This window comes from Nymphaea colorata, chromosome 14, assembly GCF_008831285.2.
Source record: "Nymphaea colorata isolate Beijing-Zhang1983 chromosome 14, ASM883128v2, whole genome shotgun sequence".
Classification (NCBI taxonomy): domain Eukaryota; kingdom Viridiplantae; phylum Streptophyta; class Magnoliopsida; order Nymphaeales; family Nymphaeaceae; genus Nymphaea; species Nymphaea colorata.
The window spans coordinates 3093771-3106946 of NC_045151.1; the positions used below are offsets into that span (position 1 = coordinate 3093771).

Genomic DNA, 13176 nt, shown 5'->3' on the forward strand with positions numbered 1-13176 from the left:
TCCTTCCCTCCATTGGTCCAGGACTGTTTTTGGTGCCTTGGAGTTCGGTGTTCTTCCTTTTTACAGTGCAAAAATTTAATGTCATGAAGGTTTGAAAGGAAAACTAGCCGTTTACCACCAACCTATCGGGAATTTTTTTTGCTTGAAGATATAGTCCTCTTATGCATTCAATAAAAAATAAGAGGCCTTAGGTGTACTATGCATGTTGCATAAGTTCTTAAATAAAGCCGCTGCAGTGTATTATCTTTTCAGTGGTTGTTGCGCAATAGTTAAAAACTATTTCTAGTCTTCTTTCCAGTTGTTGGATCATCATTATCATCTTCAACTCTTATATCGCCTATGGGAATTTGCCTTTATTCCATTGTCTTCCTTGCCTAGAAGTGCAAGGAATTGTGCGTAAACTCTGGTTTATTTACTTCTACCTGTTCATCAGCTTTCCCTTCTTTAGTACATGAGTTACATACGTGATATTCATTACTATGAGAAGAATGGACAATAGTTGGGAGTGTTCAGTAGTGTAACAAATGTTTTTTGGTTTAGATGCATAGGATAGTGACATTATGTTACTGTTCCCAAACGGCCCCGTAGAAGAATGAGCTAAAATATGAACGCATAGAGGCTGCCCAAATTAGCATCATGTGTTTCTTGCTGAGAGTTTGGAAAGGCTTCCCAACTTCAACAAAAGGAAGGGATATGTGCCAACAAATTTACACAAGAATCATAGTGGGGAGCTATTGAACAAGAAGAAACAAAAACTCAATGAACGTTGGTGGAAGCATGAACTTGGAAAAAAAAAAAAAAAAGCAAAGTCACATTGTAATGCTTTAGCTGTTGAAAGTTAAGTAGCTTCGCTTGCGACTGCCCTGAGGCAAATGAGGTACATATTACCAGTATTTTATATAGTTTTTTTCATATTTCTAGCAATATTCCGATTGTTGAATTTCATCCTTTTTGGAATGTTGACTTAGGAGTGACAAACTGTGTAGCAAAGAACCGTAATGCATTTATATGTCAAATATTAGAAGATACCAGCATGACCTTATCATTGCTTAATGTTTTATGCATACTGGATGTAAAAATAAAACGCGTTTTTGTTTCTACTTTTCAAGGGTGGAATGTGTAACATTGCTTTTCAGGGTACATGATGTGCAATATGGCATTTGGAAAATCTGATTGATTTTTATCCCTAATTATGACGACAACAACAAAAAAGAAAAAGCCTCTCTTTTGAACCCCATATCTACAGTTACAAACTTCTTCATTCTGCGGGCTTCTTTTCTGCAAAGTGCAAAGAAATGCATGTTATATGCTTGTTGACAGACCAGTACCGGTGACAGATGACCATGGATTAAGGTGTACGTTACTCTTGCTGAAACTCTCGATACAATAACAAAACATCACCAGCCGGAATCCATTAGATCTTGAAAGCATCTTTAATAATTTCTTGTTGAAATTTTTGCCAGTGAACCATTATCTTTCTTAGTCTTCCTCTTTTACAGATTCTGAGATGCATAATATTGTTTTTTTAATTTATTTTATTTTGTTGATAATTTCACAACTAGGTTTGGTGTACATTTATTTAAAGGCAATTATAGTATGGTTGCGGCCCTTTCTTGGAAAGGATGCTGATGGATCTAATAGAGAAGAGAAAAGTGACCACCGAGGCAAGTATTCCATGGGTATGTTCTTTCTACGATGCTTAAGATGGTCCTTTTTAAGTGCATTTATTGTTTACTTTTTTGTTTGAAGGCTGATGCTTCCTTCCCTACCCCTATTGGTTCAGGACTGTTTTGGACCTTTGGTGCCTCGGGGTTTGGTGTTCTTCCAAAAATTTAATGTCATAAGAGTTTGAAAGGAAAACTAAATGAAGATATAGTCCTCTTGTGCACTCAATAAAAAATAAGAGGTCTTAGGTGTACTATGTATGTTGCATAAGTTCTTAAATAAAGCCGCTGCACTGTATTATCTTTTCGGTTGTTGCCCAATAGTTAAAAATTAATTCTAGTCTTCTTTCCAGTTGTTGGATCATCATTATCATCTTCAACTCCAGTTGTTGGACTAAAAAACCGACTACAAATGAAACTCTAAACGTCTTTGTATAGCATAAAGTATCTTCAGTATTAAGCCTGTCAAAGTGACTTTTATAAAGCCTGTCAAAGTATTAAGTATTTGAAAAATGTTAAAGAAATCATATACATATAATATGCACACACACACATGTATAAGGTAAATGTCAGACCACTTAGGTAAGAAACAAAAATCAAATATTCAAGCACATTTTGCAATCTAACTTTATCGATGGGATCTTAGAGTGACTTGATGCGAAACATGTATAGATATCATATTTCAATATAATAATGTTTTTATTAATGACCAGAAAATGAACGACTCTAACATCAAAATTTTGATAATAAAAAGATTAACCTTTTAACAGGGCTTGAAGTCTAAGGACTGAGGCAACCAAATTCGTCAATTGACTACCCAATCAATCCTACTAACTCAAGACCGATACTTTGTGCACCTCATGACAAGTTCAGACCTTTGTCTCGCTTAATATGCACTGGCTAGTTCATGCTGGATACATCAATCAAACATAAAACCGTTACTGAAGTCAAACTGATTGACGAGCTCAAGGCTCACATGTTACCTCGTGCTGCTTTTTGATCCATTGATTCATTCATTAAGCCTACGCCACGGCTCACCTATGTTCAACCCCTTGCCTAGGACGACTCTACCTTTGCCTGAGCTTCAACCCATTGATTAGCAAATCTAAAGTTAACCCAAAACGGCGAATCTCCCATGTAGTCCGCAAGCTTCAGTTTCTGACCAGCAGAGTATTCATTTCTAAAACCCAGTGACTGGAACATCTTTGGTGCATTGGAGCACAAAAACACACACATACAATTACATGTGTGTACATGCGTCCCATGCACTGGATATGAGAGAGAGAGACATAGAAGAGGGAGCAGAGACAGAGAGAGAGAGCAAAGCAAAATACTACCAGACAAGCTATAATGCTTTCTTCTGTTGTCTCGATTCCAGCCTCTACAAATGGTGCGAGGGGAGTGACTATACAAGAGGGCAAGATAAAAATAGGTAAGCAGCGGAAAGTACATGCATTAATCGGTTTGCTGTCTCTTTGCCAGTATCTTCTTCAGGCCTTTTAGTATCTTCCCAAACCACATGAGGTTCATGACAGCCAGGGCAAAAGGAACTACAAATACCAGAAAGAAACCAAAGAAAAACATCTGCTTGACCTGTCAATGACAAATAGCTTGATCAACAACGGCAGAAAAGCAAAAAAGCAAAAAAAAAAGATAATGCTAGCGTTAATTCTCAATGGGCATAAGAGTTGTTACCTGATAATAGTGCAAATAAACATGGTGGTATATGTATCCAAACAAGAGAATTCGAGCTATCTGCATAATTATATTCATTTATGTTAAATCCAAATGGAGAGCTGCTGCCGTATGAGGGAATGGTTAAATGATTTTATGAAGAGTAAGCATTTGAATGGGATTGTCATTCCAAAATGTTTTGTTTAACATTGGGTAACATAAGCACCCTCTGATCTACTCTCTAAAGCCAAGAACCTTGCATGACTTTCTGGAAGGATGGATTGCTAGAAGGGAATGGCTAAACAAGCATGTTGTACTCAAACTAGCAACCACTTTAAGGAAAATAAACACCAAGCAACTCTGCCGCACATTTACCTAAAGCACCTCTAAAAGTGTACTGCAAATTTATGTGACTAAGTTGTAGAAAGCTGCAGCTTCCCACCTTCATACGATCTATACAATACATTCCACTACATAAACCATGGAACCATAAGTCTACTTGACCTCAGAAACAACCAAATGGCCGTGATGATATGGAGCCAAACAGTATATGGTATAAGACTGCATGTATGCACGCACTTGCGAGTTTGTGGCACTCATTATGGTGCTGCTGCAAGGTACCCTCCTGGTGGTAGTGTTTGGCATATTCTACAGTTAATTAACGTTTATGTACTAATTTTGTCCTGCACAACAATAGTGGACTCATTTATAAGCAATAATATATTTGTCGATTGTAGGTATTACCTTTTGCCATCCTAGAAAATGAATCATTTACAATATTGGAAATGGCTATATGTACTAGCAGACAAATACATCTGAGAGTCTGAGAAGCAACAGTTGGAGAAATACGCAGACAGATAAAATCAGCGAGAAAGAAACATCCAACTTTCCTTACCAGCCATCCGAAGAACAATACAACCCCATTTAGCAGGTAAAGCCTGGACATTTTCATACCTGCCGTGTCAAGAAACCTTCACAATGAAATGGAAGCTTGTCAAGCTCAAGGACCATAAAAACAGGCCTATAGGATTATGCTATATTTCATCAACATTACCATCTCATATTTACACATGGAGTTGTTATTTCGGAGATAAGAACCATGAAGGTATATACTTGGCCTTCTCCTGACAACATAGAGTAAGCTACCGCAACCACAGAGAGCAAATGATGTACAATCTGAACATTGAATGGCAAGTTCTCATCAAACATTTATTCATAAAGCTTTACACCTTCAATGCATAAAAAAGACACCCGAAAATCAAGTAAATCAGCAAAAACAAATTCATGCACTCACATACTCCAATCCACCAAGAGAAGGATACGACCAAGCTATCATTCCCAAGTCACTGATGAAGTAGCCAACTGATATCTGCAGGAGTAGGACAGTACAAAATTCTTACACTGCAAGATGATTTAACCAATACAAGATGCATAGATTTTTCTTTTTTTTTTTTCAAAGGAAAGTTATGGCAACAAAAGCTAGCTCAAAGTCTCTGAAGCATAAGCATATAAAATGAAGTAATTAGTCATACGTTGCCTTCACATTCTAGCTATAAGAACAAATACATCACTTCATCAGACATGAAAGTCTCTGAAGCATAAGCATATAAAATGAAGTAATTAGTCATACGTTGCCTTCACATTCTAGCTATAAGAACAAATACATCACTTCATCAGACATGAATCCCAGCAGAGAGCACAGATAGAGCATCTGAGTTTGGTAGACTAAGTATTCAGAGTTCACATGGGCTCCAAATGGAAAAAGAATGAAGGCTTACCCCCAAAGCAAAAGTAGAAAGGGAGGAGCTTTTGAATGTGATGGGACCATCACTGTCAGAGAATACATCTGAGAGAAACACGAGGTACAAGGCCATACCAGAGATAAAAATAGCATGAGCAGTTGAAATGCACCTGAAAAGTATTCCATTAAGAAAGAATGAACTGATAAAACATATGTGTACACAAGCAATCGTGCATGCCTTTCATTGACATTAATTTTGGTGAGGCACAACCACAGCAAATGGTAGGCCTTTAAGATCATCTATGTGCATACAAGAGATATACATCTAGCTTAACATTGAACTAGTTTCACTAAACCTTTCCACGAACCAAATGAGAAGACCCAAAACCTATTAAGTAGTGATATGTGGTGTCAAGGAATCTTATTTCCAACGAAAGCAGTAAGTCTAGACTTAAAAACACATTTTCAAAAGAACACTTGACAAATTTGAATTTGAAACTATAAATGGTTTGTTTGCTATATATCACTTAGGTACAGACAAGAAAAAAAATATAATAAACTATCTCTCTCTCTCATATTAAATCAGGCTGCATGTGCGAGAGAACAATATGGATGAATTGCAGAGGAATCTAATAACCTATATATATATAAAATTCAAATATGTTTGATGTTGCTGGATGACTAAAAATGAAAACCTATCACTGAAAGTAACATAAAACATTGCCAAAAGCACAATGAACTGTTGCTGCACCATAAACCATTGCTATGTTCTTGTGGCAACTATTTTTTAACAATAAATTTTTAATTTGTATCCATCCAGCAACATGCGGCAGGACTGAGACAGGAATAAGTAGAAGATGTGAATACAAAGAAAGTTGGAAGGGGTAGAAAAAAAATATATCTGGTCCAGGAGAAGCCCCCCCCCCCCCCCACCCCCCTCCTCTTCATCACTAACACAAGCTGGCAGATAGATAGATAGATAGCGAGTGAGAGAGAGAGAGAGAGAGAGAGAGAGAGATGTAAAAGCCAAAACAAAAGGGGAAAAAAGAGGGTTAAAAACATCACAAAAAGGATGACTGTGTTATTTCCCATGCCTGGATGGGTATCAACTATTAATAATCAAGGTGGCTAAGTGGATTTCCACATCTCCTTTAACTACAAAGTTGCTTTTTTTTCTTCATTCTAGTCTGAATATTTTTGTAGGAAGTGAGAACTGGACAACCAATAAGATGTCCAAGCCATCTTTTTTGGCCACCCGGTGTTCAAGAATTTTTGCTTGTCCTTTGCAGAGCTTTCACAGCTAGAAATGTGATGGAAAAAAGAATAGATTGAATGCGAACTTTGTAATAAAATATTCAACATCCTGAAACCAGTTTGATCAATTGTTTCTGATAAATGAGCATTGAGAAAATTAGATAAAGATTGACTGAAAACTGAAAAAAATAAATGGAGGACAAACTGGAGGGTCCTAAAAATTCTGATGTATACGCTTCAAACCTTATATGCCTGTATGCATGTTTCTGATGGATGGATTTTACTGGATGTGAAAAACCAAGAGTTCTCCTTTTCCATTTTTTTTTATCTCTGATAGAGCTAAATTAGTCAAGATTCACTTGATTTATAAGTCAAAGTCAAATCTTTAAAAGGTACTCTTGTCATATTAGATACCTCACCAAACTGTATAGGAAAATGAATACCCTATTTTGGTGTTTCTAATGTATCTTTGCACCAAGTTGGAAGAAATAAGCAGTATTTTATTCAGCATGAACAGAGAAGAGATCAGTCAAACATGAGAGTTGAAGATAGAGAAGAAGAAAACTTCAAGAGTACCTGTTGCCCCATTCGGCACGTTGTATTTTCATTAGACCAGCATAACCCTTGTAATACCACAAGGTTGTAAACTGTGAAAGGTCATAGATCTGAGGATAGAAATCCAGTAAGCAGTTAACACACAAGATGAAATAACTGAAACCAGTAAAAATACGGAACACAAAGTAACAACTTTGATGTCTGAAATGCCAGAGGAACTAGCCCTGTTATATTCAGTCGAATTAGAAAGGTTAGTTACACACTGAAAGTATAAGGCCAGGAACATCTTTGTACCTAGTCGAAGTCCTAGGTCCTACATCACAAGTGTGGTGCTAAATGCGGGTCTGCTATCCTTAAGAAACATGGGTGTGGGCAGAGAAAGTGTTCTTATATATATATATATATATATATATATATATATGTAAAGATGCTTAAAAAAATAGAATATATGCATTTGAATTAGAGTATTTAAGTATAATACCCATCAATTATTGACAGATACACCCACAGAGCAACAGGCGTGCACACAAGCCTGCACTGAGTGTGGCAGACTATTTCCAGCACCCATGTGAGATACCCTAGAATCCTAAATCATGTTCTCATTTGTCTTACAACAGAATCATCCAACCGACAAATATAGTAGACATCATTAACTAAAAGGAAATATTCAAATACCAAAATGCAAAGAAATATACTCAAAACATTGAATATGGTACCAGTAAAATTTTCCCTATCTAAGTGGCAGCAAACACTGCTCCATTTATAAAAAAATTATCACGGCCGCATCCAATAGCTGTGTCCTATGGAACTAATTTCCTCAATTTACACTGACAAGTTTAGCTAAAATCTTAAGTTACTCCATGTTAGATTTTCCAAGGAGATACTTTCCATTTTTTGACACAATGCTTAACATTATGCAACTTAGGCTACCATAGAAGCATAACCAGCACCAGGAGTCTTGATTAGAACTAGATACATGTATGGCTACCAAAGAACCCAATCCACAATCAAAGTGCATAATTCAAAAAGTCAATTACGTTTTGCAAAATTAGTTTCTTCTTTCTAACATTGAGAATGTCAGGGCAGTCTGACAAGTGCTTGAGACAACAATAAAAAAACATTTATCTCATTCTAATGTATGGAAACATAAGTGATGAGGGAGGAACTTTTTCTCTTTTTTCCATTGAACAAGGAAAACTCTATATTTTTCTTTTTAGATATGTCAGACGCGGCAAGTCATGTATATCTGTCATGCTCTGTTCCTACAGTGTGAATCCCCAGGGTTAACTCCCTTGCCTATCAAGAAATTCTCTCCACTGCTTTGACCTTCCAGAAAAGGATGCATCCCCTGGGAATTGAACTCTAAACCTCCGTTAACTTGGAGGATTTGAAGCCAATCCACCCAGCCAGGTGCACAAAATCCTTGTAGAAGCAGTCACTGGATTAGCCATTTTAATATAAACGATCAGAAAAGTAAGACTAACAATTATTCTTGTACCTGGATTTTTGACACCTGGCTTTCTAAGTATCACATCTATGTCCAACAACAATTTTTTCCTACATTTACATGCATACACATGCACAGATTTTCATGTGCATGCACACGAACACACAACAAAGAATTGTCAATGCTTGATCTACTTTCGAGAAAAAAAAAAAAAAAACCCTACAATGTTGACCATTTAAGAAGGAAATGAATATTGGTTAACATAGTACAAACCAGTTAGCCAAGAAAAAGATTTGCTATGATACACCAAGTAGTTAAGAAGAGTTATTTGTAAAGTAAAAGAAAAAATAAGTAGATAATAAGAGTTATTTGTAAAGTATAAGTAGTTGATAAGATAGTTGTAAAGAAAACGAAAAATTAAAAGAAGACCCCACAGGCCTATTTATTACATTTGTAGATTCCCTAGTAATTTTCTTTTAAAAGTACTTAAAAGTAGACAACCTTTTAAAATGTGAAAAAATAACAAAAGGAAGAATCACATATTCAAAAACTAGAAAGACTACATTGTCTGAAACACCGGTACCTTAAAGAGTACTGGAAATTTCTCAGTAGAATATTACAATATTGTTGCTTTCGGTAATATTTTCAAAATATTGAAATACCTTTGCTAGTTTGCACTTTGCAGTATTATCAGCTGGCTTTGAAATGCCCATAACATAAGATATTTTCACAATGCAGGGGGATTGTTGTTTATAATCTAAGTAAGCACAAGCATTCAAGATAATGATAGCATTTTCAGCCATCATCATAAAGGCTGGACTCTGAAGCTATAAAAGCTTCATAAATGATCAAATTTACAACAAATATATGATGCCAAGTTCTCTGATATAAGATAATTCATTTTTTGAATAGAATTATATTTAGATGACAAAGGATAAGAAAGAACATAAAACAAGGGAAAGATACACAGACAAAGGATCCAATTAAGCAGCACAACATTCATGATTATTAATTCTGGACATGACATCCATGTCAAAATGGCAAAGCATGGAAAAGTTTATACAATCAGAAACCCTTCCTCTTAAAATTGACACCATAAAACTGTGAAGATGGCCAAAAAATGTCCAAACAGGTATAAGGCAAGTTATTGTGCCAAAACACAAGGCATAAAGAGCACAAAGAACACAGAGCACAAAAACATGGTCTGCAGCTCCACGCTAAGGCACAAAACTGAAAATCTCTTATTGAATGATAGAATAACCACAAAGGAAGAAAAAGAGGAAAACCTCACAAGGATGAATAGTAGAGGAAAAGCTGCCCCAGCAATGGGCTAGCTCACTGCTGCCTGGAGCAGCAGATAATTAGAAATAAAGAACAAAAAAATGAAAATCGATGAAATATATGTAAATTATTTCATTGAACAATACATATATATGCATAAAAAGTTAAAAACACCATCTTGCCCAAATATATAAGCTACTTGCCTCCAATTTTCCAAAATCAGCAGGTAGCCGATATCTTCAACCAAGGAGATTATTTCATCAATTCATCTTAATCAGAAACTACCCACCAATCGTGAGACACCATGACATTGTGTGGAAAGGACACAAGTTTAAACTATGAAGATCAAGATGTCTCAAGTTAATGTCCTCTATGAAATCAGAAAAAATGTTAAAAACAAAATGAGCATAATAAGGAACGGTCTATGCTTTACAGGTACCCATCAGCCAGTCCAATGGGAAGGGAGTCCCGCAGATGTTTGACTTTTAATTGAGGAATAACATTAGAATCCTAGAAAAACATAATCATATAATTTATAACAAATAAACAATTGTGCATCATCTTACAGTTCCAGTTAAATGAAAACCTTGACAGATGGTTACCAGTTTGCATAAGAGGACTCCACCAATAACTGATGTATATGGAATAAAAGGATCTGCCAGTAAATAATCATTAAACAGCAACTTTGCTTGGTGTTGGTAAGCCTTGATAGCCATGACTGCAGTTTTAGATACCTGCATCGTCATACATTTCTTGATCCATAGATCAGATCAGTATAACTACAATTGAGACATTGCAATGCAGAAAATAAAATTATGTCATTCTAAGACAGAATGTAAACCATCCTGGGCCTGTAAAAACCGGCTGAGTGCTGAATGACAGAAAAAAATCAAAGTAAAACTGCTACTTCATGAGAAAAAGTTCATTACTTCAGGGCGGAATTCAACAACAGCTGGCTTCATAAAATTGAGTCAAACCTAAGTTCATATGAAATTGTTTATTGACCATTCATCCCATGTACAACTTACTTTAAATTGTTGATTGAGGGTTTTGAACAGTATAACCAATAGCTGCTTTTGTCTAAAGTACTATTAATAACGTACATAAATTGTCTGAAGACAACTCTTTATACTTTTTAAAAAGGTGAAAATTGTGTGAAAATTCATAAAGTACAGTTCATTTTAAAGTGTTGATTCATCCTATGTGCAATATACTTTAAAGTGTTGATTCAGAGTTTTGAGCAATATACTTGATAGCTGCTCCTGTCCAAAAAATTGTCTCAAGAAAACTCTTGTACTTTTTAAAAAGGTGAAAAGCATGAGTAAATCCGTAAGTTAATCTTATATTCTTATTTAAGGATGTCCAACTTGAGATTGTTTCAAACTTATGTCATGGTGTGGGTGGGGTTGCAGCTATGGACATTGGCATGGGGAATGTTTCAAAAAACTTAGGTGTGAAGACATGGACATATATATGACATATTGACATAGTGTAAGTGTTTACCTAGCGTGGAGACTGAACCTGACAGAAAATAAAATGGACTTTAAAATTTAAATGTTTGCATAACACAGTGTCCTGCTGAAGGGATCTGAATATGACTCCAAAGTAAGCCTAACAAAATAAATTTTTAGGGACAACAGTCTGATCTATACTATTTCTCATTATGTATTTCTCATCAAACGCTTAATAACACAATGGAACAGACAATGATAGAGCTATATCTAACACAATGAAACAGATGAGAACATAGCTCTATCTAGCACAGCACCAGGAACTTAGAAGGATGAATAGCTGATTATGCAAAAGATGAACAAATAGCTAAATGACATCCTTAATATATGCCAAATGGTAGTTGAACCGATTAGAAAAAAACTTCTGCTGTCCAATCTTGAATACAAACAATGGTAGTTGATCTCATCGCAGAAAACTTAGTGATGCACAATCTTGAACAGACAAACGACAGCAGTTGATCTAAACACAATGTCGTGTCGTGCTACATATTTCACCAGCACAAAGAAGAGGAAAGCTTGTCCTTGCTTACAAGTGAAAAAATAGATCGAGACCAAACACGAAACTTGTATATGCACATTAACCTCAATAAACACATGATAACCCTCCAGCTTGAAATCTGGTAGATAGTCGAAAAGTAAAGTGTTGGCATTGAGCATTCCTGACATGATAACTCCCCTGAATTTCCAGTTTCTACGATATAAAGATCACCAGTACAACTAGAACCATCATATCAAAAAGACATGAAAAGAACTCGAAATACGAAGGACAAAAGAGGCCATAAGATCAGAAGAGAAACCAAAACCAAATTGAAACCAAGCAAACAAGTAGAGAAACTCATACGGAGGCCTAACGAGAAACAATTTCGCAGAGAAGTGTTACAGTGCTATAAACAAGGAAAGGCAAATGGTTCTACAAACAGAAAACCATTCCGGACCATCTCAAGAAATGCAACACACCTCTTTAATCAACACCCAATTTCAGAAAACCAGCAAAAAGAAGTGCCCTCAAAGCCAACCACTCCGAAATAGAGGCGACCTAATGAGTGCAGCAAAAGTCAGAACCAAGAAAGATCCCGCCGGTGGCGTCATAGGAGATTCCATGGCAAGAACAAGAACCACAACAAGAAGAAGAATAAAAAAGAAATACCAATTTGCTCACCATACCGGATGAAAGCATGTAGAAGGGGCGCGAGAGTCTGTTACCTTTGGTATGAGTCAGTTGATACTTGCGGAAGTATGCGCTTGCATTGTATCTGTACCCCTTTCTTAGTGCAGAATCATCCCTGTGCAGATTTCAACCTTCAGCTCTCTCTCTCACACATTAATGGTACGTTATTTGACACAATGGACTACCCAACAAGTTCTACCAACGAATTTGTTGGAATTGGTTATTCACCCACTTTTTACTTTTTCCGGGATTTTATAGGACGACTGACTAACAGCTTCATGCCTCACATTCGCACTTCAAGACAAATTCGATCCTTCTTATATGATCTTATCGCCAGCCGGAATGACCGAGACAAGAGAGCATGTTATGTAGCTAACATGAAAGGATTTTTTTTTGTTTGCAGGGGCATTATTGTAGTTCTATATAGAAATTATTTTAACTCCACTTTTACCTTTATAAGGAAAGGTTTTCAATTTAATTGATAGAGGTATTTTGGCAATTTCTTATCTCATAATATATCCTCTTCTTGTTAAGGGCAATGACATATTACTTGTTGGGATGGATGGGAAGGTTTTTTTAAAGGGTATTATTGTAATTTTCGAAATAAAACTTTTTTTTATTTCTTTTTGGCCCTTCTAAGGAGAAGTCTTTGATTTAATCAATAGAGACATTTTGGTCATTTCCAAGCTTTAATACATGGTCCTCCAAGAAGGACAATAAGATATAATTGCTCGGAGACTATTTGAACAAGATTGGTTCATCTCCATTTTCTCTCTTTATTTAACACATTTACTGCACCTAGGCAGCAACACTGATGTAAACTATTGGAAAAACACTCAATAAAAGGGTGAAAACAGCCAATAGATACACAGAATAAAAAC

General features: G+C 36.0%; 1 protein-coding gene across 7 annotated transcripts; it reads right to left on the bottom strand.

The window, feature by feature from the left end:
• Positions 1-2995: 2995 nt before the first annotated feature.
• Positions 2996-12607, bottom strand: LOC116267526 (uncharacterized). 7 transcript variants are annotated; one of them, XM_031649298.2, is made up of 10 exons: positions 12331-12605; positions 12085-12163; positions 10219-10350; positions 6910-6998; positions 5117-5249; positions 4633-4707; positions 4393-4514; positions 4234-4309; positions 3360-3419; positions 2996-3257 (listed from the first exon to the last, which is right to left on the bottom strand). In XM_031649298.2, the coding sequence occupies exons 3-10, from the start codon at positions 10330-10332 to the stop codon at positions 3120-3122; spliced, it is 807 nt and encodes a 268-aa protein (XP_031505158.1). In that variant the 5' UTR covers positions 10333-10350; positions 12085-12163; positions 12331-12605; the 3' UTR covers positions 2996-3119. The 7 variants fall into 7 exon arrangements, 6 of the variants coding, with proteins under 6 accessions (XP_031505158.1, XP_031505159.1, XP_031505155.1 ...); XM_031649299.2 differs by having other exon boundaries at positions 12292-12605; XM_031649295.2 differs by having other exon boundaries at positions 10219-10368; positions 12331-12603.
• Positions 12608-13176: the final 569 nt, after the last annotated feature.